The 25,252-nt window shown below is 45.2% G+C and overlaps 1 protein-coding gene across 2 annotated transcripts in view; it reads left to right on the plus strand.

Moving 5' to 3' along the window:
* The first annotated feature begins 5,423 nt into the window (after positions 1 to 5,423).
* The window catches only part of LOC111840678 (fibronectin), a 28,933-nt gene continuing 9,104 nt past the window's right edge, over positions 5,424 to 25,252 (plus strand). The window contains exons 1-35 of one of the 2 annotated variants that reach the window (XM_072714840.1): positions 5,424 to 5,579; positions 5,691 to 5,834; positions 6,137 to 6,262; positions 6,552 to 6,689; positions 6,798 to 6,929; positions 8,092 to 8,229; positions 9,249 to 9,404; positions 9,558 to 9,755; positions 10,088 to 10,270; positions 10,385 to 10,561; positions 11,178 to 11,333; positions 11,561 to 11,689; positions 12,357 to 12,494; positions 13,580 to 13,701; positions 14,479 to 14,644; positions 14,773 to 14,949; positions 15,329 to 15,457; positions 15,674 to 15,763; positions 15,854 to 16,048; positions 17,093 to 17,371; positions 17,743 to 18,006; positions 18,113 to 18,207; positions 18,292 to 18,460; positions 18,655 to 18,741; positions 18,970 to 19,161; positions 21,367 to 21,639; positions 22,432 to 22,623; positions 22,793 to 22,882; positions 22,975 to 23,241; positions 23,370 to 23,486; positions 23,576 to 23,740; positions 24,007 to 24,159; positions 24,417 to 24,545; positions 24,664 to 24,780; positions 24,870 to 25,034. In XM_072714840.1, the coding sequence (XP_072570941.1) occupies positions 5,699 to 5,834; positions 6,137 to 6,262; positions 6,552 to 6,689; positions 6,798 to 6,929; positions 8,092 to 8,229; positions 9,249 to 9,404; positions 9,558 to 9,755; positions 10,088 to 10,270; positions 10,385 to 10,561; positions 11,178 to 11,333; positions 11,561 to 11,689; positions 12,357 to 12,494; positions 13,580 to 13,701; positions 14,479 to 14,644; positions 14,773 to 14,949; positions 15,329 to 15,457; positions 15,674 to 15,763; positions 15,854 to 16,048; positions 17,093 to 17,371; positions 17,743 to 18,006; positions 18,113 to 18,207; positions 18,292 to 18,460; positions 18,655 to 18,741; positions 18,970 to 19,161; positions 21,367 to 21,639; positions 22,432 to 22,623; positions 22,793 to 22,882; positions 22,975 to 23,241; positions 23,370 to 23,486; positions 23,576 to 23,740; positions 24,007 to 24,159; positions 24,417 to 24,545; positions 24,664 to 24,780; positions 24,870 to 25,034 (5,440 nt within the window). In that variant the 5' untranslated portion in view covers positions 5,424 to 5,579; positions 5,691 to 5,698. The remainder of the gene's footprint in view (positions 5,580 to 5,690; positions 5,835 to 6,136; positions 6,263 to 6,551; positions 6,690 to 6,797; positions 6,930 to 8,091; positions 8,230 to 9,248; positions 9,405 to 9,557; positions 9,756 to 10,087; positions 10,271 to 10,384; positions 10,562 to 11,177; positions 11,334 to 11,560; positions 11,690 to 12,356; positions 12,495 to 13,579; positions 13,702 to 14,478; positions 14,645 to 14,772; positions 14,950 to 15,328; positions 15,458 to 15,673; positions 15,764 to 15,853; positions 16,049 to 17,092; positions 17,372 to 17,742; positions 18,007 to 18,112; positions 18,208 to 18,291; positions 18,461 to 18,654; positions 18,742 to 18,969; positions 19,162 to 21,366; positions 21,640 to 22,431; positions 22,624 to 22,792; positions 22,883 to 22,974; positions 23,242 to 23,369; positions 23,487 to 23,575; positions 23,741 to 24,006; positions 24,160 to 24,416; positions 24,546 to 24,663; positions 24,781 to 24,869; positions 25,035 to 25,252) is intronic. The other variant, XM_072714838.1, reaches the window with a different exon arrangement.

The raw sequence follows: 25,252 nt of genomic DNA on the forward strand, positions 1-25,252 counted from the left end.
CAGAGGGTGATCTTCATATGGGACTTCAGCACCAATCTACCTAATAACATGTTTTTTCAGTTTATGGGGAAAATTACACAAACATATGAGAAAGAGTTAAACCCCACTCACTGATTATGAACAGGAATGACACTCGCAGCACTTTGGATATGAGACTACAATGCTACTCACTAAGTCATCCCATTAAACATTCCATTCAAAATAAGACCAAGTTAACTCACCATATTGTGTGTGTGTGTGTGTGTGCGTGTGTGCACGGGTTTACCTATCCTTATGGGGACATAATGTCCCCATAACGTGATAAATATCCGTTTTTTTCCCTTATGGGGACCGGTTTCCTGGTCCCCATAAGGGAAAACTCTATTTTATAAAAATCGGTGACTGCTATGAAAAAACTAAAAATGCAAAAACTCTTGGTTATGGTTAGGGCAGGGTAGGGGTTACGGTTGTCATAGTTAGGGTTAGCATTTTTCCCATTGAAATGAATGAGCGGTCCCCATAAGGATATGTATACCCTACATGTGTGTGTGTGTGTGTGTGTGTGTGTGTATGTATGTCTTTGTGTGTATCTTTCTTTGGGAAGCTGGAAGACCCAAACAGAGGACAGAGAGTTCTGGAAGAATGCCATCCTACCGAAGTCAGACATCCATATCAAGCAGAGAAATCACGTTGTACTCTGAATAGAGTCATGGTCATTATTTTGAAACAGTTTTAAGGCAAAGTCTCTTCTTTCCATCTGGTCCCATTAAGTAAAATTCATAAGCTTTGAGGGACTGAGTAGGAATTGACCCTTTATTTATGAACATATTCTATAAGAAAAAAAAGTTAATAAGAAGCTTTGGAATATGTAAATTGTAAATTCCATTGTTAGGGGTCATAATTGCATTATGTATGTGTGTGTGTGTGTGTGTGTGTGTATGTGTATCTATATATAACACACACACACACAGATATAGCACAGCATGGTGGCTCAGTGGCCAGTAATTTTGGGGGTTCAAGTCAAATCTACAATGCATGATTGTTGTGCCGTGTAATGCATTGCCATTCCATCTGCGTTTTACTCCAACCTTGTGCACTGTGCTACCTGGGAAAAGCAAAAGACAAAACAATATTTTCTATTGCTATTTCTATGTAATTTCAATTCCTATGATGGGCTTCCACCAGTAATGACTTCCAGTACTCCCAGTGTCCTAACTTGTTCGGGAAAGTGCTACAACACTTATGTTCCTGGACTCCTCACCATTTGTTTCTCACCAAGTTTCCATGGATACCGCCCTTTCCCTGACTTCACAGATTTTCCTTCTGGAAACAAGTTTTTTGAGGACTGCAAAGAATATTATGGTCCAGGAGAAAACAGAAATTATTTCTTCTGAAATCTTCCGAAATGTGAAGTAAGAGTCTTCTGTCTTTCAGAGTGTAATTAAAGAGTGAGTGTAATTAATACTTGTGCAAGCATTGTACGCACGAGTCCAGCTCACACAGTTGCAAAGAGAGTTAAATCAGTTTAACAGTTTTGCATAAATATTTATTCAACATGAAAATTTGCATGCAGTGCTCAGAAGCACAAAAGGATAAATATTTTAGTCGATGGTGTCCTTTCTATTAACTGTGCTTTATTTGAAAAACTACAATAAATGAACACTAGAAAAAGGTGTAGTCCAGTTAAGGATGTAGAGGGTGCAGATGTATAGTGAATGTATTTGCCATTTAACCTCCCTGGCTTGTCTCTTGCATCTATTGCAAGACGTCTCACTGCCCATCTCTTCTAATGCACATGAAATTTAAATATCATCCACCCTGTCTCCACCCACACAGCAAATAAACTCCTCCCATTTGTTGACTGACCTCCTTTTGCAGTGTCCTGCAGTAAATAAGTCAGACTGTGTCCCAGGGATCAGAGCAATAACCCACATTCTGCATGATAAACACAGGAAACCTACCCCAAGGATGTCTGAAGACTGGTTATTTAATAAGTCGGGACTCGGCTATTATTTACAAGGACAATCCTAAAGGTAAAGAATCCTAAAAGTATGCAAGACCCAAAATGGAAGCAGTAATAGCACAGAATATGACTAACCTTGGCTTGTTACAGCAGATCGAGATGATTATATTCACAATTAATTTATTTTAGCAAAGTCTGTCCACAAAGAATGTCTGCATTAATACAAGCAAATACATGACACGTAAATTACATGTTAAAGAGTAAATATGTGAATGCATGTAACCCTTCTTTTATTTTTATGCTTTATTTCCCATTACAGTGTGGTTTTTTAGGATGCCTTCATGGCCAGGAAAAGGAAGTCTGCCAGAATGATTAAAGTTAGAGATGGACTGATATTACTAAATTGCACCAAAACCAAGCCTGGATATCTCAAGCCTGATTTGTACTCCCTACTAGATTTTTAAATGTTACCCATGAGTAATATGTGCACCAGTACAGGATGTTTGTGGACTTTAAAGAACGAACTTTGCAAGCTTGGTTAATTTGGACTTCTCCCACTACGATTCGACTTTACTCTTAATAATCTTTCTTTCTCTGAGCTTTTATAGCCAAAGTCAGATTGCTGGGTACAAAAATTAGAAACACACTGTATCCAAGCTCACTCTGGGTTCTTCACTTCTCCTCAGATCGATGGTATTTTTGGCTTAGACATTGAATCTTATACATGTATGCTAGCTAAAAAATCCAGCTGGACTGGCCCTGGTCCAGAGCAGGCAAACTAATTAACTTGATGGGGGTTGTAGCAGCACCACACCCTCCTCCCCTGGGGGATGAGCTCACAGGTTTAGGGAGCGATGCAATGATTATAGGCTTCTATGTGCATCCCGCTTGTCCTGAGGACAGCATGTTCAGCAGGGTTGCCAGATATGGTGTTGGCTTCTGATAAGAAAGAGATATTACTTCCTTCCGGAGTCCATGATAGAAAATCTTCTTGACTGCTATATTATTTTCAAGGTCTAATGTAGCAAATCCAGATTCAAATCCTAAGTTATTGAAACTTTTAACTCTAGTTCTAAACTGTATTTAAATAATTTATTCATCATAATTGATAACAAATATTCAACCTAATTAAAACTACCCCAATGGACACTTTATTGGATATTCAGCTACTACAGGGTACCTAGCTAGTAAAGGGTAGGATCAGCTTCCATAACCACTATTGAACTGTGTTTCAGTTGTGTGTTCAGAGAAGCCATTCCTGAACACCACTGTTGTCCTGAGCTGTTATTTTTAATTAGTCTGACCATTCTCCTCAGACTGCTCTCAATAACAAGTTGTTTTTGCCTATAGTTTTTGCCCACCTGCTGCTAATTGAATGTTTTTTTGTATATGGCACCATATTCTGTAAATTATAGGCACTGTATTATCATGTGAAAATCTCAGGAAGGTGGCTGTTTCTAAGATGCTGGAACCACTTCTGGCTTCAACAATCACACTGCATTCAAACTAGCTTAGATCGTGCATCTTAGCCATTCTAAAGCTGAGCCAAACAGCAAATAGACATCTTGACCTCTTTACTGTATGCATTCAGTTGCAGCCACATGGTTCATTGTTTGGAGAAGCAGGCTGTTCGCATTAATCTGATGTACCTCAAAAACTGCCCACTGAGTGTACAGTATATTAACATTTAGTCTCTCACATCGTTGTAATATTGATGCTGCTCTATAATTTCGAGGTGGAATAGTCTAAGATTCTTTTCTATGTAAATCCTTTGGAATTCTTTGGAATCCTTTGCATTCTTCTCTAAGGAAATCACACAGTTTGTTTAATAAATCAAAGGCATTTTTAGGAATCTGGATAGATTCTGGGGCAATTTACTCTCAATTTACTCAGAGTCTCCATATCTATTTGATATTGATTATTCATCCACAGAAGCCTTGTAGGTTCTGTTGGTGTCACCCATCCATCAACATGGGTGAAATATATGCCATGTCCTATCTGCACTCGTGTAGCATATTCAGTGGGTAGCAATGCCTTGCTTTGTATACATTCTCTGAATTTTTTGGGGAAACTGTAGTTTCACCCCCAACCCAAAAACATGTTATTCAGGTTTATTGGAGATTGCAAAAAAATGAACCCTAATGTTCGGTGATCCTCAGATCACTGTAACCCTAAAACTGGAAAACTGGCTACTATATGCATTGACAAATGTACTAAATATACTACCTTTATCTTATCTGACTGGTGAAATGAATTTAGGACATTTAGGTGAAATAGATGTATGTACGCTTTTCTGGATTCATCTATCTGAAGTCAGTGAGGTATGTTCTCCATTAGATTCACCCAGCATTCCGTGTTTTTTTGCCCTGCATGATGTCATGACAACTCCCATAATGACTGAAAAAAATGTGATGTGGATAAGGAGTACAACGATCTGAAGCATTCAGAAAAGACATGATTTATGTATTAATTTATTCACAACTGCAGCACAAAGCAGTAGCCTATTGAAGTGAACCTCCTGTTATGAATTTTATTCGGTGAGACTGACATGGAGCATAACTATATTGCAATTCATTTAGCACTGAAAAGCTTGGATGCCCCTTGCAAAGGCATATATAGGATGGGAAAACATCCACAGATGTAATATGTGTATATATATAAAACCAGAGCAAAAGTATCCTTAGAAGAAGTGAGTATTACTCCATGGCGTGTTTTACAGAATGTTTGTATCTCATCAGAACAAGAATGTTTATATTTATGCCTGAAAAAAAGATAAAATGCAGGCCTTTGCTGACGAAAGCCATGCCAGAACCTTCAGCCTTGAGAGATAAAGTCTTGCAGGTTTAGTGGAATATTACATTTAGCACCAGATTTATGCCTGATACAATCCAGTCAAGTTCTTGTGGATTACTGTCCAGATAACTCATTTGAGGTACAGCAGAACATAAACACACATAAAAGTTATACTGCAATATTATCTCCCTGAGGGAGAGATTATCTCCCCCCTTTAGATTTCCCCCCAAATTCATACATATATTCTAAGACTGAGATTTTATTTTTATTTTTTCCCGGTGGCATTTTTCCACCAAGTTGTTACTGGGGTATTTAACGGGGCAATTAAGTACTTCCATTAAATACCAGAGAAAAATCGAATATAACATCTATGTTTAATATACAGTACATGCACTCCTACAAAATTGGTTTGAGGATGTATTGATGGGTATATGGTAGATGGACAGATGTTAGCGTTACGCCACCCCGATGGAAATGTTTAAGTGGCTAAATGTGTCACCCGGTTTTTTATTGCAGCAGACTGTATGTTTTAGCAATTTAGGGAATATTGCGAAGGATTGCGTTTCTTTTGTGGCTTTATACAAGTAAAATAAAACGCGCGATCTTAAAAAAAAATGATGGTAAGCCCACGTTAATTTATTCGCTAGTCGAACTTAATTGACCGACGTTTAAGACGCGCGTAGCTCAGGGACCTCCTCCCGCATACGGTGGGTTTGTCACGGAATAAAGCCGCTCTTCGGGGTTGCGCTAGTCCTATTGAGTAAGGCTGCACGGCGGAGGCTGGAAGGCAGGTCGGGAACGCAGCCAAAACAGCTCTGGGGCAGGAAGAGCTACGACAGCCTCCGTAACTACAAGCTCTCCGCTTTCTCTCTTTATTTTTATTTATTTATTTTTATTAATCTTATCCACGCTTAAAACCCTAAGCTTTTGTTCTTTCGACTTATTTCCCCCGCAGTTTTCAAAATGACAGGTAGTGCAGCGGCCGTGCTGCTGCTGGCGCTGTGCTTCAGCAGCGCTGTCTATTCTATGCCGAAGAGATCGGGCAGAAGCAAACGGCAAGCGCAAGAACGGGTCTACCCGGTAGCCGATACATCGCAAGGTGAGTTAAAGACCTGACTAAGCCGTTTGGTACTGTTTCATTTTGTTTTAACCAGTTACAAATGCGCAGAACATTACATTCTTCTTATTATTATAAGTTGTTGTGTTCGCGGGTGTTATTGTGTAATAGGCTATTGCTGTTCACTTAAGCAAATTCACCCTCTACTTCATCCGACCTGTAGTTATTTTTGATTTTAGAAATGGATGAATATGAGTTTCGTATTTTCTAGTAATTTTATAGAGAGATTTTTTAATAGAGATCTATATGGCAATTCATTATTTTCATTGACTTTTTCCCTGTAGACTTATGCGATGAAAACGGTCGATATTATAGAGTTAACGACCAGTGGGAGCGGCCCTATCTGGGCAGTACGTTGCTCTGCGCTTGTCATGGAGCTGCAGGAATAAAATGTAAAACCAAACCTGAAGGTGAGCTTGCATTTCCATCACAGCAATGCAAACTGTAGTCAATGCAAGTGGTTCTCACCCAAGTTACAGCTTAGTCTGTAAGTCATCGCAAATGCTACACCGAGGGATATTTCCAGTGTGATCTAATTTTTCTCAGACTTTGCTGGATCATAAATTCTGTCCTTTTGGAAGAATGACGCAAATTTAATTTTCAAGAGCTTGGAATGATTTCCTACAGGTTTGTCATTTTAAAGTCTAGTCCTGCCAAAAGTTTCTGGTTCTCAGCTTTATGGCCTTTTTTTCCTCATAGCTGAAGAGACCTGTTATGACAAAATAAATGGACGGTCCTATCGCGTCGGAGAGACCTACGAGCGCCCCAAGGATGGGATGATCTGGGACTGCACATGTATCGGTTCAAACCGGGGAAAAATTAGCTGCACGATTGCAAGTCAGTGGAGTAATATGCACACGTGTGTCTGTACACACAATTCATACTCGTTTGTATAGCCCCATATTTTCAGATGTACTGCTTTTAAGGACTGTCTCTTTCTGTCAGATCGTTGCCACGAAGATGGGAATTCCTACAAGATTGGTGATACATGGAGAAGGCTTCATGAAACGGAAAGCTACATGCTGGAATGTGTCTGTCTGGGCAACGGCAAGGGAGAATGGACCTGCAAGCCTGTTGGTGAGAAGCAGGATTGATATCATGTGGTGGTAGCACTTCCTAAGAATGCCACGTCTGTAAGAATCTATGAACACATTCAAAACACATCATTTTGTATTCATAAAGCATTATAAACATGGCTATAAAAAATTATGAAGAGGCGTAACACATTATAGCCACGTTTTATTATGCAGTATGAATTCTTTATGAAGCTCTCACCTTTAATGCACTATAGATATCGATAGATAGATAGATAGATAGATAGATACTATAAGCAATACAAAGCATGCTTAATTCTTATACCAATCATTATAATGCATTATGAAGGTATCTGTGGTGTATTATAGACAATAGCTTCATTGGAGCTTATGAAATGTTATAATCAACACTACAATGCCTTATTACTGCTTTATTCATTCTTATACCAACCATTATAATGCATCCTGAGGGTATATGTAGTGCATTATAGATAAGAGCTTCACTGGAGATTATGAAATGTTAGAATTGATACTACAATGCCTTATGACTCAGTAAAAGATGCTGTAATGCTTTATTAATTCTTATACCTACCATTATAATGCTTTATGAAGATATCTATAGTGTATTATAGCTGACGGCTTTAAGTAAAGTGTTACCAAAGTAGTTCCACACATAGGAAGGGTATGACGTGATGTAGAGGTGACTTTTTATGGAAGGAAATGGTTATGAAATTTACCCAGCTGGTCCACCTGCCCTGAGTAACCTAAAGTTCTTTGGGGACCTGTTAAGAAAGACTGTTCTGCTAAGCTGGGAAATATTTTACTTTTTTGTAAATATTGACTGGACTGTGTATTCCCAGACTACCAAGGAAATCTGACACATAGATAAACACAGACCTGTTGCAATGTTTCATTTGCAATAGCTATATGGTCAGACAAATAATAGATACCTTTCCAGGAATCAGTATTACGTTTGTGTGACAGGGGCACAGCAGGGCCATGGGTACCCTGGCAGATTCAAGGGGACCAGCATGTTACAGGGCCCCTTGAAATCACAAAATTATATGTAAAATTGGGGGGCAAAAGTTGACATTTTGCCAGTGGGCCCAGAATATCTACAGTAGCTACTCCACTGGTGAATTAGAGAACAGTTATCATTTTCTCATGTCCAAAGTTGAACAATCAATATTCTGTTCTCTTTGTAGCGGAGCGTTGCTATGACAACTCGGCGGGCACATCCTATGTTGTTGGTGAAACCTGGGAAAAGCCTTATCAGGGATGGATGATGATGGATTGCACTTGCCTGGGAGAGGGCAATGGCCGCATCACCTGCACCTCTAGAAGTAAGGACCACCCTTTTGGCCGGAGAACAGTGAGCACCACTCAAGATCGTAGTGTAGAATTCTCAATCCTTCCAGCTGTGAGGAACACTGCAAGTTTTCTGTAACTGCAACTCCACCTTCTTCCACCAGGACTTCATTTTACTTTCACATTTTTCACGCTCGGTAAAATACTCAGTCATGGCTCTTACATTAAAGCCATCAATAAATGTCGACATGAGGATTGTACCCTTCGGAAGAGGTTAAGCAAACACTTAACAGTTTAATGACGGGGGATGAATAGCTTTTGTCAGATTCTTTTGGCTGGTGAGATATGTCCATTCCCATTATTTAAGAAGGCTGTTACATTAAAGCTTGGCTTTAATGTAAATTGCCACCTCTAAAATATTCTCTGGGTCAGTTTTTTAAGAGACTTATGTCTCCACTCTTTGCCGAGATTTTTGTGCTCAAATGTCTTGAAGAATGTCTTTGTATTTATAATGACTCACTGCACAATGCACTTCTCACCTGAGGTCCTCTCTCATTTGGGTTCTTAGTGAATGGAAATGTTGCGGAATCTGCCAAACACACGTTTCCTCTGAGCGTTCGCCAGATTTCTTGTTTTGTCTTTAAATGGAAGTTTTCTGGTTACGCCCTGATGACCTCACTGCCTCCGATTTCTTTAGATCTGTCTGTTGGTCCTTCTGCAGTTGCAGAGGAACAGAAAAATAACCCTGCTGTAGAACTGTCATGCCTCATTCTACGTGATGAATTTGACTTTATGTCTTATGGATCGTAGATAGTAGAATCCGCAAATGACCTACTGCATTCCCAACATGTTTTGTATTCCTTGGTGGGTAAGTCAATATGAACTACCTTCAGGGTGGGGGGGTTAGGCAATGCCTTCCGAACAAGGCAACGTGGGGATGGAAGGTTCCAGGCAGAACCTCAGGCAGTGTCACCTTTAAGCCTTATCGGATCTGAGGTTACGTCATCAGAACCGTCGATTTGATGTCTTCTTATCCTCTACTATGACTTTGCAGACCGCTGTAATGACCAGGACACGCGGTTGTCCTACCGCATTGGTGACACTTGGACTAAGACTGACGCCCGTGGCAACGTGCTGCAGTGCCTGTGCATGGGTAACGGGCGCGGGGAGTGGAAGTGCGAGCGGCACGCCTCCCTGCACACCGGCCTCGGTGAGAGCCTCCTTTGCCCTCCCCAGCAGCTCTTCCAGCATGGCTTAAGCTCGCCTCTTTGCACGCAGGCTAGTTGGCCTTAGGTTTTCACAGTCACTGCTGGTTTTAACTGCGTTTTCCGGTGTATTCATGAGTGACTGCTGTGTGATCTAGGCACCGGGTCCCGCGTGGTGACCAACGTTCAGCCGGCCGTCTACCAGCCAGTGCCCCACCCCGTGCCACCCACCGAAGGCACATGTGTGACAGAGTCTGGGCTCTCTTACTATGTGGGCATGCGCTGGATCAAGACCCAGGGAAGCAAGCAGATGGTGTGTACCTGTCTGGGTAACGGTGTCAGCTGTGATGAGTGGGGTAAGTAGTCCTGCTGGGGTCTCAGTCCCCCCCCCCGCTCATGGGACTTTGTACAAACCTTCACTGTTTGCCTTTGTGGGGGTCCCTCTGCTAAAATCAACACAATGAGGGGGGGGCTGTGCCTTTGAAGATCTGTTTCTCACGACGCAGCATTTGCGCTGCCTGCATGTGAAGCAAAGCACAATTACTCTGTTATTTTTGTTTTTACTGGGCACGTGGTTACCTGCTTATTTTTAGAACTTGTTGAATTCCAAAGCAAAATGGATGAAGATCTGTTGGAGTTTTTGTCGCTGTTGCTGTGTTTGTGAGCCTGTCACTCTTTGTGTGTGTAGAGGGCCAGAATCAGGTATATGGTGGAAACTCAAACGGCCAGCCCTGCGTCTTCCCCTTCGTGTTCATGGGCAAGACCTACTACTCCTGCACCTCCGATGGACGCACTGATGGCCAGTTGTGGTGTAGCACCTCCTCTGACTATGAGTCTGACCACAAATTCTCCTACTGTACGGAGAAGAATGGTGAGGGGGTTACCCATCCTTCCCATTGCACATTGCCTTCCGGTATAATGCTAACATATCATGTAACCCCTTGCTTTTGCCCTCCATATGACCACTGAGCCACTTTGTCTACAGCACTGATGAAAACCAGGGGAGGCAACTCCAATGGTGCCCTCTGTCAGTTCCCTTACCTGTACAGTGGACGCAACTACACAGATTGCACCTCTGATGGACGTCGGGATGGCATGAAGTGGTGCGGCACAACCACCAACTACGATGAGGAGCGCAAGTTCGGCTTCTGCCCCATGGCCGGTTAGTCTCCGTGCCCGTGGCTACAGCTCAGTCTGTCCTCACTGGAAATACTGTGATGTTTAACAAACATCATATTCTGCGTATTCGTTGGCTTCCCCCAAGAACTCCGGCTTCACAGTCCTCCAAAATGCAGTATAGTTGGGTTATTGTCTGTAACTCGCCCCTGGTTGGTCGTGGACTGACATCCTGTTCATTGTTTTTCCCGCCTTGTGCCCTTTATGTTCTGTGATAGGATCTAGGTTCACATTAGATGGTGGTGTGGTGGTTCAGTCGGAATCCTGCCCACACTGTTTATGAGGAGGTTTCTGGAAGTACTCTGAAATTCTCCTGCGGCATAAAGACGTACAGTTAGGCTAATTTGCATCATTCAGTTGTGTATAGTCTGTGTGATGGTATATGTGCACTGTGTTAGACCGGCACCATGTCCAGGGTGTAGCTCTGCTTTGTGCTGCCTATGATGGGCTCCAGGCACCCCCCTCCCTCATTACCCTTACCAGGATGAGCATTTAGAGGAAGGATGGCTCTCCATATGACTGAATTCCAGCGTACAATTTTGCTAGCTGGACTCTCTGAAAGTGACTCCCCGCTCTGAAGAATCATGTACGATTCATCACAGCTGACGAGGAGGTCTGCACCACCAGTGAGGGCGTGATGTACCGTGTCGGGAACCAGTGGGACAAGCGGCATGACGTGCTGGGTCATATGATGCTATGTACCTGCTTGGGGAACGGACGAGGCGAGTGGAGCTGCATCGCTTACTCACAGCTCAGAGGTGAGAGGCTAACACCTTAAGTATAACCCCGTTGGGCTGACACCGTGAATCTGACGTTGCAAGGCTAATGCTGCTGGGTTAGCCTGAGGCTAACGTCACAAGGCTAACCCCACAGGGCTAACACCTTAGGCTAACACTGTGAGGCTAACCACGCGAAGGTAATTCTGTGGATAGAATCAGTGGCTCTGCCCCCACCAGGACTCACCACTGCCCCCCATGTCCTGCAGATCAGTGCATCGTGGACGGGCAGACGTACGACGTGAACCAGACGTTTAACAAGCGTCATGATGAGGGCTACATGATGAACTGCACCTGCTTTGGCCAAGGCCGTGGGCGCTGGAAGTGCGATGCCGTCGGTGAGTGTGCACACAGCTCTCCTTCTCCATGTCTGCATTCCAGGCTCGCACTATTATAATCACCATCAGCGACATGAGCTTTTCCCAGTTTAGAGTCGTGACATTACAAAAACAAAGCTGTTTAAGTCACTCTTGCTTAAGCTGCATTGTCTTTAAATGTTTAAAGGTGGGTCCTTTCCTTCCATTCATGTTCCTTCAACAATGAGGTCGGGTTCTTTGATTGAATTCCTTTGCTTTTTTTTTAAAAGTGTTGCAGCTGTAGTCACAGACAACCCACTTGTTTGTGAATATTACACACTGTGGCTTTTTCAGGAGGATTTCTGCTAGTTGAAAGTTGAAATAATATGCAAGATTGAATTAACCAGCATAACTGTAATTAATATTGTATAAGTTGTAAGAGATGTATAGAAATTGTAAACATCTACAATCGTATGTTTTTTTATGGTGGAAAGTTGGCCCAGAAACCCATTGGACTAAAAGGAAGGGGAAAATATGTTTTGGATTCCCTCATATCTGCTCAGTGCACCTTTTCATGAAGAGGTTCTATAAAGAGCAGCATAGGCAGAATGTCCACTTTGACCTCCTACTGTACATGTTTCTAATCTCCACAATAAAACTGGGGCAGCCATTGCAGTCTGTCATCGAGGCCCTTGCCGTTATTCCTCAGACCAGTGTCAGGAGCCAGACACCAGGGTCTTCTACCAGATCGGCGATTCTTGGGAAAAGATGATCCACGGCATCCGCTACAAGTGCTACTGCGAGGGCAACGGGCTGGGAGAGCTGAGCTGCGAGCCTCAGGACTCGGGTGAGTGCTGGGGGCCACGGGCCCTGCAAACGGCTGGCTATGGAGCTGCTCGTGTTTGGCCGCCTGCCATTCACTCCCTTTGTAACCAGGGCAGAATCGCCATTAGGTCAGCAGCGTTCTCCTTTAGTGAATGGAAATGTTTTGGCTGCCGTTTTTTTTTTCCACCAGAAGGACCCACCACTCTGCCTTGCTCCTCTCATCTCCACGACCACCCCCCCCACCCCCCCCCCGACTGTTTGTTGTTATTAGACATCTGGTGCCGTCTGCAGGGTGCCGGTCTTGTGAACAAGGGAGGGCTTTATGACCCCACTCCTGTGCTCCACAAGTGGTCTCCTCTCGGCTGGTGTTTAATCACACAGAATACGCTGTTTGGTATAACCACTGCAGAGGACTGGGCCCACTTTCTCTTTCAGTCTGCACAGGAAGAGCTGCGAGAGCATTCTGTCCTGTAGACTGAATGTCATGAAGCTCTTCAGCCGAACGATTCAGGGCTCTCACCAGGAAGCAGAGGAACTCTCTGTTCGGCACACCCTGGCAACAGACTTTTTTGATTTTAATTGAGACCAGCACTGCGTCTTACTGGTGGTAGGGTGGTTTTGCCCCACCCTGTTCTGCTTGTGAAGCCTATAGAAGCATAACCTGGTATGATTTCTCATACACAAAAAGGGGGTGATTTTAGAAACTCTGTTTGCAATTGACTGCAAAAACATTGTCGGCGGAAGGGAAACTCGTTTGACTTTTTCCAACTTCCTGAAATGTCGAAGGATAGTTTCCTTGGCAAGAGAAAACGTGCAGCCTGTGATGTATCGATGGCGCCTACCCTGAGGGGAGGGCGCTCTCTTTCCCTCTGTCTCGTAAAAATGTCACACGGCCGTGTTAAATCTCCCTCCAGCTTCTACTCCGACTTGGTGCAGTGTATTTCAAAGCTGGCCTCTCCAGCGAAGACTGGCATACTGCTAATGTTCTCTGGACTGGATTTCTGTAATGGCTGCCCTAAATTTACACGGTCATTTGTGGACATTTGGAACCTCCCTGAGCACAAATGGATTTCAGAAAACAAATGTGCGGTTGTGTTCCTCCTCTAGGCAGCCATCGTCCCGTCCAGGTGATCATCACAGAGTCGGGAAGCCAGCCCGACTCGCACCCCATCCAGTGGAATGCCCCTCCATCCACACATATCACCCACTACATCCTCCGATGGAGACAGGTGAGCATTTTGTGTGGTGAGTCATTGTGTAATGTTACAGTGTCCATGCAAACATCTATTGGTACATTTGTACAAAGAGCAGAAAACTGTCAGGACAGCACGTTCAATCACGATGCACAGAGCTGTGTCCTTCTGCCCAGTTTTCACCTCAAACAGAATCCCAGCAGAAGATTAGAGAGGCTGAAGTCCTTGACTTCTGTTCAAAGGCTGAGCTGTACTTAAACTATTCTGGGAATTATCCTGGCTTTTGAATGTTTTTAATGGGCACAGATATGAACATTTAACAGGGCGTCATTCTGTTCTTTAGTTTAAGCTGTTAGACTTTGTGCTCTGGGATAAAGAGCAATGTTTGGATGTACAGTAAAGGGCTTCCCATCTCTCCATCTTTCTGTTTTCTGTTCATTTTTCTGGACATAGTCGTGGGGGCGGGGAGGGGGGGTAACAGAAAGGGACATGAGGTTGGGATATACCCTAGTGCAATGTTTTCCAATCCGCTCCTCAGGGACCTACAATGGGTCCACATTTTTGCTCCCTCCCAGCTCTCTACCAGACAGGCCACATTTTTGCTCCCTCACAGCTCCCTAAAAAGTGCACTGTCTATGGATCCAGGAGGACCGGATTGGGAAACACTACACTAGTGGATAAGAAAAGAATTCCCTCCCAGAACTTAGCATGCCTTTTTATCATATATACAGGTTTCCATGTACCCACCTGTGAAAATTGTGGTTTTAAGTACATTCACTTCTCTACTGACTGCTGTCCTCCTTTCCCCAACAGAAAAACACCAGGACAGCCTGGAAAGAGGTAAATATCCCCGGTCACCTCAACTCTTACACAATTGCTGGACTCAGGCCAAACGTTGTCTACGAGGGCCAGCTAATCAGCATCACCCGCTTTGGCCGCCGTGAGGTCACCTACTTTGACTTCACCACCCATAGCATCCGTGAGTATTGTGTGCTTCTCCCCTCGCTGTGGGACATGCCCGCTGTCCTCATGATTTGACTGCTGCTTTACTATATTTGGTTATACTTTATGAGTTGGTAAACTGGACATTGCACTCTGGTTCCACAGGGGGGAACACAGCGGGTGAGAACACCCAGTTCCCGCCGATGGTGAACATTTCGGAGTCGGTAACAGAGATCACATCCAGCAGCTTCGTCATTTCCTGGGTGTCCGCCTCGGACACGGTATCGGGATTCCGGGTGGAGTACGAGTTGAGCGAGGAGGGGGCACAGACCCAAATGTTAGGTGAGTAACTGTGTTGCTAAATGTCCATGCGCCGCCCTCTCCTGGCAAAGGGTGAAACTTTTTTATTCCAGTTCTAACTGTTTGTAATGTAATGTGTACATGAGCAATAACAGAAAGTAAATATGACTTCTTCCTAGGTTTTCTGTACCTGTCTGCAGCCCAACTAAATTTTAAGGATCATGTGCTTCATTGAATACATGTCTGTATGGTGCTTTTTAGTGCTCTCTACTAAGTCCATTAACGAGTTCAAAGCCTAAGAAAGTTCACACTAAAAGAAGTGGGATAAGGATTGTAGTGAGTTCTGAGACCGCCTGTACTGTTGGGTGTTTTGTGTCGGGATGTCAGACGGTCCTGACTTTGTGTGTGTTCTTTACTCCAGAGCTGCCCCACACGGCTACGTCAGTCAGCCTCAGTGACCTGCTCCCTGGCCGCAAGTACACAGTGAACGTGTACGAGGTCCCCACCGTCGGAGAGCCGGTGGTCATCTTAACCACGTCCCAGACCACAGGTTGGTCCCTATCTACCTGGTTCTGCAGATCAGGGTGAAAACAAGTCAGGCTTTCCATGTGCTTCCGATCAGGGTTACATAACCGTCTTCCAGAACATTAGCTGGTCATCTTCCAGCCAGGATCTGGAACATCGTTGACATATTTTTCCCTGTTTTTTTTGTTTATTTGAGAAAGATTTGTTGTACAGAAGCTGACAGGCCTGTTTTCCTCAACAGCCCCAGATGCTCCGACTAACCATGTGGTGGAAAATGTGGAAGACACCTCCGTTGTGATCCGGTGGACTAAACCACTGGCTCCCATTACGGGCAAGTGCTTCCGTGGAAACATTGGGCTTGTTTGTTTGTTTACTTGTAGATTTGCCTCACTAACGTGGGTGTGTGCACATTCGGGTACAGGGTACCGTGTGATCTATACGCCATCGACGGAGGGCAGCACCACAGAGCTCATCCTCCCCAACACAAGCACCTTCGTGACACTGAGTGACTTGCGACCCGGGTCACAGTACAACGTCAGCATCTATGCTGTGGAGGAGAACCTGGAGAGCAGCCCAGTCTTTGTACAGGTCAATACCACTGGAGAACCTATACTAGGTATGTAGCATCGTGGCTTGAAACTCCCAGTTTTATTTTTATGGGAAATTGGATGAAGGAGCAGCGACATGTAAGAAATAAACAAAATGCCTTTTTGAATTCTTGGAAAATGAGAAGCATTTCTCTTATTCTCAGAGGAAAGTTTTCCAACACAGAAGACAAAAAAGCACTCCAAGAATAACAAAACAGTGGCAACGATAGAACAGAGGCCTGTGTCTGTGTTCATGAATTATGTCCAATATTACAGAAGAGCCAAATTCAGCTACAGTGCAGCTGAATTCAATATAACGCAAATTCAGTTGCAACACAGACTTACCATCATGACTTCTAAATATATTGTGCAAATGTAAACTGCAGGTTAATTAATAAATAAAGAGTATAATGAACTGTAGCCATGTGTTATCACTGTTTCAAGCTCAGTCTATTGATCAGTGGTCACTGACTACATATTTATTGATATAGTTTATCCATAATAAAGCAATGCAAACATCAGCATTTCAAGATCCCTGCTGTTAAGATCAGCTAAAAGCCAGCTTATGCAGGTAGCTTGCTGGTTTATAGCTGGTCTGAGATGGTCTAAGCTGGGTGGGTTACCAATTGGTCATACTGGTGTGGCCAGCCGATCAAGCTGGTCATACTATTATGACTAGCTAAACCAGCTAGTATGACCATCACAAGCTGGTATGACCAGCTAAACCATCAAACCATGACAAAACATACCATAAGCTGGCCAGCTAACATAAGTTGCAGCAAGGATATTGGGAAAGATTTCATACATTACAAATATGGATGAAGAACACAGCCTCTGTGCCTGTGATCACCATATCTGTGGGTCCTTCATCAAGGCCCTTAACCCCCAGCTCCCTGGGCATTGCAACAGGTGGCTGCCATTCACAGCCAGTCTGCTCACCTACAGAGAGCAAGCTGGGGGAGGCGTAAAGAGAATTTCCCCCACGGGGAGCAATAAAAGTATCCATTATCATTATTATTGTTATGTGTGAGCTGTGAAAAATCTCACAGGATCTCTTTGTTTCCATCCCTCAGAGGAAGTCCAATCCCCAACCAACATGCAGTTTTACTCCGTCTCTGCCACAAGGCTCGTGATCACCTGGACGGCGCCATCCAGTGAAGTGTCTGGTTATCGAGTGAACGTCAGACCCCTGGAGTCTGATGCCACCCCACAGAGGGATTTCAATTTGCCCATAAATCGGAACACCTTCGCTGATGTTACCCACCTCCAACCTGGCACCACATACCGGTTCCACGTCTACGCTGTCAAGGGTGGTGTGGAGAGCAAGCCACTGGTTGGAGACCAGTCTACCTGTTAGTAATTACAGTTTGACGTTATACCTGCAGCCTCTCCGCAAACGTGTTCTGCAGATTTCCTTTGTGCCCTCCAGTTTCGTCCAGCAGTCCAAAGACATGGAGTCTGGCTAAGTGGCGTCTCTAAATTGACCATAATGTATGACTGTGTTTGTATATGTGCCCTGTATACTGGTGTCCTATCCTGGGTGTACCTATGCTATTGAGGGTAGGATCCAGGGCCCCCACAACCCTATCCAGGGTAAGTGAATAGAAGACGGATGTATGGACTGATCGATGGATTATTTCGGAAGCAAGTACGTTTGTCAGCTCCCTCCTTCTGTTCCAAGACCCTATAAGCCTGATCAGATGGCTTCTCTATGTCTCCGCAGTGCCAGAACCCCCGACGCACGTGCGCTTCACCAACGTAACCGAGGACAGCGCCGTGATCATATGGGTGGTCCCCAAGTCCAGAATCACAGGTTATCGCGTGGTGGTCAGTGAAGGCGACTCGCCTGTCAGGCAGCACAACCTCCCAGCCCATCTGTCCCAGTACACTGTGCTGAACCTGCGGCCCAACACGATGTACACCGTTACCCTGCGGACTGAAAAGGGCAACCTCTTCAGTGAGGGCACCACTGCCATGTTTACCACCTGTGAGTCTCTCTACAGCCTGGATTTGTCACCCAGAATCCTCTGCTTCCCCGTACACTACTAGATACTCTGACACTGTGTCATGAGATTGCTCCTTTCCCTGCACAGCTCATCCCATGGGAAATGTTCCTTACTTCAACACTGATGTCACAGACACGTCTATCATCATCACTTGGACCCCTGTGCCCAAAGTAGCCTACAAGGTAAAATCACCCGAGAATCTCACCCACAGTTTAATGGTCGCTGGCTGTCTTTAAGAGCTCCTCTCAAACTTGCATTCACCTCAGCTGTCAGTGAGGCCCAGTCAGGGTGGCGAGGCCCTCAGGGAAGTGACCTCTGAGTCTGGCAGCATCTACATCTCAGGCTTGACCCCTGGGATAGAGTATACCTACAGTGTCCAGCCTGTCATTAATGGAAGGGACCGTGGGACTCCCATCACACACCGTGTCGTCACAAGTAAGAGATGATGACAAAAGCTCCAGTAATGGTTGGGCTTTGGAAGACCAATTTTAGAGGAATATCTACAGTATAATGCCTTTTGAAATTAATGTCTGTGGATAGCACCATAATACTTCATGTAGTGTAGCTCAATAATGAGCCAAGACTGCTAGGCGGATTGACCCATTGTATTCTTCTCTTTCTGCCCCAAGACCCATCTCCCCCCAGGAATCTGAATGTACGTTTCAGCCCCCACCCCAATGAGCTCATTGTCTCCTGGAGTAAATCTGAAACAGAAGGTATAATGTGAGACTCTGTAACCTCAGCTAGAATATGGGATACTGTGCTTGTATGACATATGAGTAATTGTGTATAAGTCAAATATAAGCAATCAATCATAATTCAGCATATCTGTCGTGCCTATTTGTACTTGACTTGCTTTGCTGTTTCAATATAACTAGTTTAGGATTTTATTACCTCTCCTTTCTCTCCTTTCCTTGCCCAATATCCACTTTCCATCTTTTTAGACATCACAGGATACCGAGTGACCTGCACCCCGACTGAAGGACAGCGTGGGAATTCTCTGGAGGAATTAGTGAGGCCAGACCCAACCACCACCACCTTGGAAAACCTAACCCCCGGCGTTCAGTACAACGTCAGCGTCTTCACGATCAAAGAGGAAAAGGAGAGTGTTCCCGTCTCCACCATAGTCAACCAAGGTGAGTCCTAGCCAAGTGCTAATCCTCTGTGCTATCCAGTCCACCATAGTCAGCCAAGGTCAGTCCTAGCCAGGTGCTAATCCTCTGTGCTATCCAGTCCACCATAGTCAACCAAAGTGAGTCCTAGCCAGGTGCTAATTCTCTGTGCTATCCAGTCCACCATGGTCAGCCAAAGTGAGTCCTAGCCAGGTGCTAACCCTCTGTGCTATCCAGTCCACCATAGTCAGCCAAAGTGAGTCCTAGCCTGGTGCTAACCCTCTGTGCTATCCAGTCCACCATAGTCAACCAAAGTGAGTCCTAGCCAGGTGCTAACCCTCTGTGCTATCCAGTCCACCATAGTCAGCTAAGGTAAGTCCTAGCCAGGTGCTAACCCTCTGTGCTATTCAGTCCACCATAGTCAACCAAAGTGAGTCCTAGCCAGGTGCTAACCCTCTGTGCTTTTCACTCCACCATAGTCAGCCAAAGTGAGTCCTAGCCAGGTGCTGACCCTCTGTGCTATTCACTCCACCATAGTCAGCCAAAGTGAGTCCTAGCCAGGTGCTAACCCTCTGTGCTATTCAGTCCACCATAGTCAACCAAAGTGAGTCCTAGCCAGGTGCTAACCCTCTGTGCTATCCAGTCCACCATAGTCAGCCAAGGTGAGTCCTAGCCAGGTGCTAACCCTCTGTGCTATCCAGTCCACCATAGTCAGCCAAGGTCAGTCCTAGCCAGGTGCTAATCCTCTGTGCTATCCAGTCCACCATAGTCAACCAAAGTGAGTCCTAGCCAGGTGCTAATCCTCTGTGCTATCCAGTCCACCATAGTCAACCAAAGTGAGTCCTAGCCAGGTGCTAACCCTCTGTGCTATCCAGTCCACCATAGTCAGCCAAGGTCAGTCCTAGCCAGGTGCTAATCCTCTGTGCTATCCAGTCCACCATAGTCAGCCAAGGTGAGTCCTAGCCATGTGCTAACCCTCTGTGCTATCCAGTCCACCATAGTCAACCAAAGTGAGTCCTACCCAGGTGCTAACCCTCTGTGCTATCCAGTCCACCATAGTCAGCCAAGGTGAGTCCTAGCCAGGTGCTAATCCTCAGTCTTTAACAATGAAAATGCGCTGTTGATTACTGAAACACGTAACAACGATGCAGTATTTTCTATCAACATCTATTAGATACATCAAACTGAAGGACAAACTTAGATTAGATGAGTTTAATTGCCCAGAAGGAAAATTCATCCTTTCAAACCAAAAGTCAGATCGGCAAAACGAACATTGTAATTTAGGCAGATGTATGTCGAAAAATCATACAGCACAACCCATTTTATGAATTTCCAAATTCATCTTAGGTTTAGTCAGTTGGGTGTAGCATTTGAGGAGGCAGAGTGCAGACTTCTCTCAGCCAGAGGTCCTGGAGCTGAGCTCTGGCTCAGATTAAGCTCTGCTGCTATCCCTCTGTGCTAACCCAACGGCTGCCCACGAAGGCAGACAGAGAGGCAGCCAGATATCCAGCACGGTTCATTTATCCTTTTTCCTCCAAGGTTTCTTTTGATCCTCATTAGTTTCTGTTCTGTGTTTATTAGAGTATGATAAAATCCTAAAATGTGTTGACATTAAACATGAAAGCACCTTATATATTCAAGGCCTTTGTTTTCAGCACAAGATTAATTAGGATTATACTTAATCTGGCCACTTAATCACCTAACATTGCCTGTATCCTCCCAGTCACTTTCAAACTGGCACCTTATGTGTGTGGTGCAGAACCCTGATGATCCCATCGCTGACCATTTCTAGAAGCTAAATTAACACAGTGTAACTCTTTCTCTCCGTCTTACTCCTTGTTTGTGTTATTAGCCATAATTGTAACTTTGCACTAACTTGCCCTCATGCTGTGTGGGAGACGCCCCTGTGTCAAGGCTTGCGGCAATGTGGTCTTGCAATGCAATAACCTGGAGGCCTTCTGCACCTCAGTGTGACTGGCTGGCTGAAAAAATCAAGAATCAAGGAACCCCAGTCCATCTGTTGTTAATTATAAGCTCTGTCCGTTGTTAACATTTTTATGTAATTCTAATGTCTTGATGCATTAACCCAGTTGAAATTGTAATTGTTTTGTGATTGCGACAATTCAGTAGTATGACTGTCTGTTGGGCTTGTGTAATTTGTGATCATCACAGCTTCTGTGTCTTGTGTCTCTGTCTGATGTTTGACCCACTCACCTGCTAACCCGCTAGACGTGCCCCAGCTAACTGACCTCAGCTTTGTCGATGTCACCGACACGACAATCAGCCTGACGTGGAGTCCGCTTAACTCCACCGCCGTCACCGGCTACCGCATCGTAGTATTGGCGGCTGGGGAGACGATCCCCCTTTTTGAGGATATCGCAAAGCCCACGACGGGCTATTACACCCTGTACGGACTGGAGCCAGGCATCGACTATGACATCAGCATCAGCACCATCACCGAGGGTGGACAGAGCAAGCCCATCACGCTCAGACAGCAAACCGGTGAATGTGCTCTTTCACCCTTGAGTGGGGCAGTAGGAGTGTAGTGGCATTCCTCTTTTCTGAATACTTCTGAAGTACTTTGAGACTAACTAATACTCAATGAAAAAACGACGCCTGCTTTGTTTCCTGTTTGTTCATGTACAAAATCTAGGTTTACTTCAGTCAGTTTGTCAAGTTTCATTGGTTGGGTCATTCTACTTATGACTTACTTTGAACAGACTGGTTTATATGGTGGTTAGTTGCGTGCACAATAAAACTGAATTCTGCATTCATCAGATGCTAAATGTTATGACCTGGCTATAACTTCCAATACTGGCCCCCAGTGAGCCAGTCTGACTTAGCAATTAAGTCCACCTTGCTGATGCCTGATCATCTGAACACGGATTGTAATCGTTCACTTTCCCTGATGTGGGGGAGAAATTCATGAAGCTCTAGGTTTCAGTACTGTACCCTTTAAGGCCCTAGGACCCATTCCTGGGCCTGGCTGCATCTCACAGTGTGGAGACAAGAGGGAGCCCATTTCAAGCTCACATGATTTCAATTTGTGAGAACGTCATTTGTTCCTAGATTTAATAGGCTTATGTTCCGTAATCATTGTTGGAAAGTGCTTGTGTTGTCATTTTGTAGTAAGACCCTTTATTTTCAACATTTAAAATGTTATATAACAATCAGACAACATAATAAAACTAACCGCTAATTCAGGTGGTATGTTCTTTAATACTTGGGTGTACGCGATGTGAATGGAATTCCGGCTTTATATCATTCCACTGTCCCTTCCTTCCTTTGTCACAGCTGTTCCTGCACCCACAAACCTCCATTTCAGGAATGTGGGCCCTGACTCCGCTGAGGTGTCCTGGACAATCCCAACCTTCCCTGTACCCAGCGGACGTACCCGCTTTATTGTCCGCTACTACCCCGCCACCAACTACGACGACATAACGGAACGCAGTGTGCGTGGGGATAGCAGCAGGATCATCCTGAGCAGTATGGGCTCTTCGCTAGCAGATACCAAAGTGCATGCTCTGCTCCTCATTTAATGTTGTGTCCTCCTAACACTTCTAGATACCAAATAAGGACAAATCTGTATCAGCCTTTTTGGTTTGTGAATGTTGACTCCCTGGTGAAAGACTGACGCTTGGCCATCTCTGTACAGACCTGCTGCCTAATACTGAGTACCTGGTGAACGTGGTGGCCATATACGAGGAGCGAGAGAGCGCCCCTCTCAGAGGCACCATGAAAACAGGTGAGTCTGCAGCATATGGGAAGAGTCAATCCATCAGCAGCAGCTGTGTGGCAGCGGCCGCATGAAGGTGTATCTCTAACCCCCCCTTTTAGCTGTGGACTCCCCCACCGGCCTGGACTTCTCTGATGTTTACACCAACTCTTTCACCGTTCACTGGCTGGCACCCCGCGCTGTCCTCACTGGCTACCGCATCCGCTATCAAATGTCTACCGGTGGCCGTGCCAAGGAGGAGAGATTGCCGCCCACCCGGAACCACTTCACACTGACGGGCCTGGTCCCCGAAACGGAGTACATCGTCAACATCTATGCCATCAGCCAAAACCGGGAGAGTCTACCTCTCACGGGTCGCCAGACTACCAGTATGACCCTCTTTCTCCTCACGTTCCTACCAACTCCACTAAATCATTTTTACCTTGTATTTATACACATTTGGAACCAAAAATACTTCCACGAGGCTTAGTGCAGTGGTTGTACACTCACCCCACAGTTTCCGACTCGCCTACTGACCTGGAAGTGGCATCAGCCAGCCCCACCAGCATCACCATTCGTTGGACTGCCCCCCCCGTCACGGTCAGGTACTACAGGATCACCCACGGAGAGGCAGGTGAGACAGGCCTGATCTTTACCACCCAGTAAATCTGCTAGCAGCTGCCAGGTCTGCTGCATCTGCTAATGTCATCCTGTTTGACCCAGGGAGCAACAGCGTCCCTAAGGAGTTCACCGTCCCTGGTACCGACTCCACCGCCACTATTCAGGACCTGCGGCCTGGAACCGATTACACCATCACCGTGTACGCAGTGACGGGAAGGGGGGACAGCCCCGCATCCAGCAAGCCCATATACATCAGGCACAGGACAAGTACAGCATCGCGTTTTTCCTCTTTATTTCTGTCCCTTCTAGAAAACTGAGCAAGATTTTAGTTTGGTAATTTGGATATTAATGATTTCATTGCGGTGCGACCCTGTACTGGGTAAGCAGCATGGAAGATGGATGGATAATTGTTATCCCTTAGAAAATTTGAAGTACTGTTTTGTCTTTCTGTTATCCTGATTTCCTAACAGCTTTGATGTTGTCAAGTACTGTTTAAAGGAGGTGTAAATAGAAGAATGGCTGTCTCTCTGTAGACACGCGCTTTGGTTCTGGGGAGCCGGTAACAGATCTGCAGGACAACAGCATTACAGTGCGCTGGACCCCGGCACAGGGCCCTATCACTGGCTATCGCGTTATTGGAACTACCAAAGAAGGCCAGCAATCTTTTGTTCGTGAGGTTCCCCCTGGTAAGCGTGTGGCGAGCCTATGATGGGCACATATCCTCCCTGCTTCACAGCTCCGTCTCATTCATGGAGCCTTGATAAGGCATAAAGCTTCTGTTGTGTGACGTATTCAGTTTGGACCTTCGAGTTTTGTGCTCTTTATTTTTTCAATTGTGGAGCTACTCCAAAGTTCATGTACCGACAACAGGGATGGTGAGCCTAGTTTTTGTACGGTCCAGTGCCAGCACATGTATCTAAGCGATCTATCTTTGATGTTGCAGATCAAACACAGGTAACTATCTCAGGCCTGATGCCCGAAGTTATGTATGACGTGCAAGTGTACGCTTTGGGACAAAATGGAGTGGACACGCCCGTGGTGAAGCCCAATGTGGAGACCGATGTGCACCCCTGTGAGTGAACCGGCAGTGGTAACATGCTGATCGTGCAGTTTTGCATGCAGTTTTACACATTTGGAACCAAAAATACTTCCACGAGGCTTAGTGCAGTGGTTGTACACTCACCCCACAGTTTCCGACTCGCCTACTGACCTGGAAGTGGCATCAGCCAGCCCCACCAGCATCACCATTCGTTGGACTGCCCCCCCCGTCACGGTCAGGTACTACAGGATCACCCACGGAGAGGCAGGTGAGACAGGCCTGATCTTTACCACCCAGTAAATCTGCTAGCAGCTGGCAGGTGTGCTGCATCTGCTAATGTCATCCTGTTTGACCCAGGGAGCAACAGCGTCCCTAAGGAGTTCACCGTCCCTGGTACCGACTCCACCGCCACTATTCAGGACCTGCGGCCTGGAACCGATTACACCATCACCGTGTACGCAGTGACGGGAAAGGGGGACAGCCCCGCATCCAGCAAGCCCATATACATCAGGCACAGGACAAGTACAGCATCGCGTTTTTCCTCTTTATTTCTGTCCCTTCTAGAAAACTGAACAAGATTTTAGTTTGGTAATTTGGATATTAATGATTTCATTGCGGTGCGACCCTGTACTGGGTAAGCAGCATGGAAGATGGATGGATAATTGTTATCCCTTAGAAAATTTGTAGTACTGTTTTGTCTTTCTGTTATCCTGATTTCCTAACAGCTTTGATGTTGTCAA

This window comes from Paramormyrops kingsleyae, chromosome 1 (assembly GCF_048594095.1).
Source record: "Paramormyrops kingsleyae isolate MSU_618 chromosome 1, PKINGS_0.4, whole genome shotgun sequence".
NCBI classification, from domain to species: Eukaryota; Metazoa; Chordata; class Actinopteri; order Osteoglossiformes; family Mormyridae; genus Paramormyrops; species Paramormyrops kingsleyae.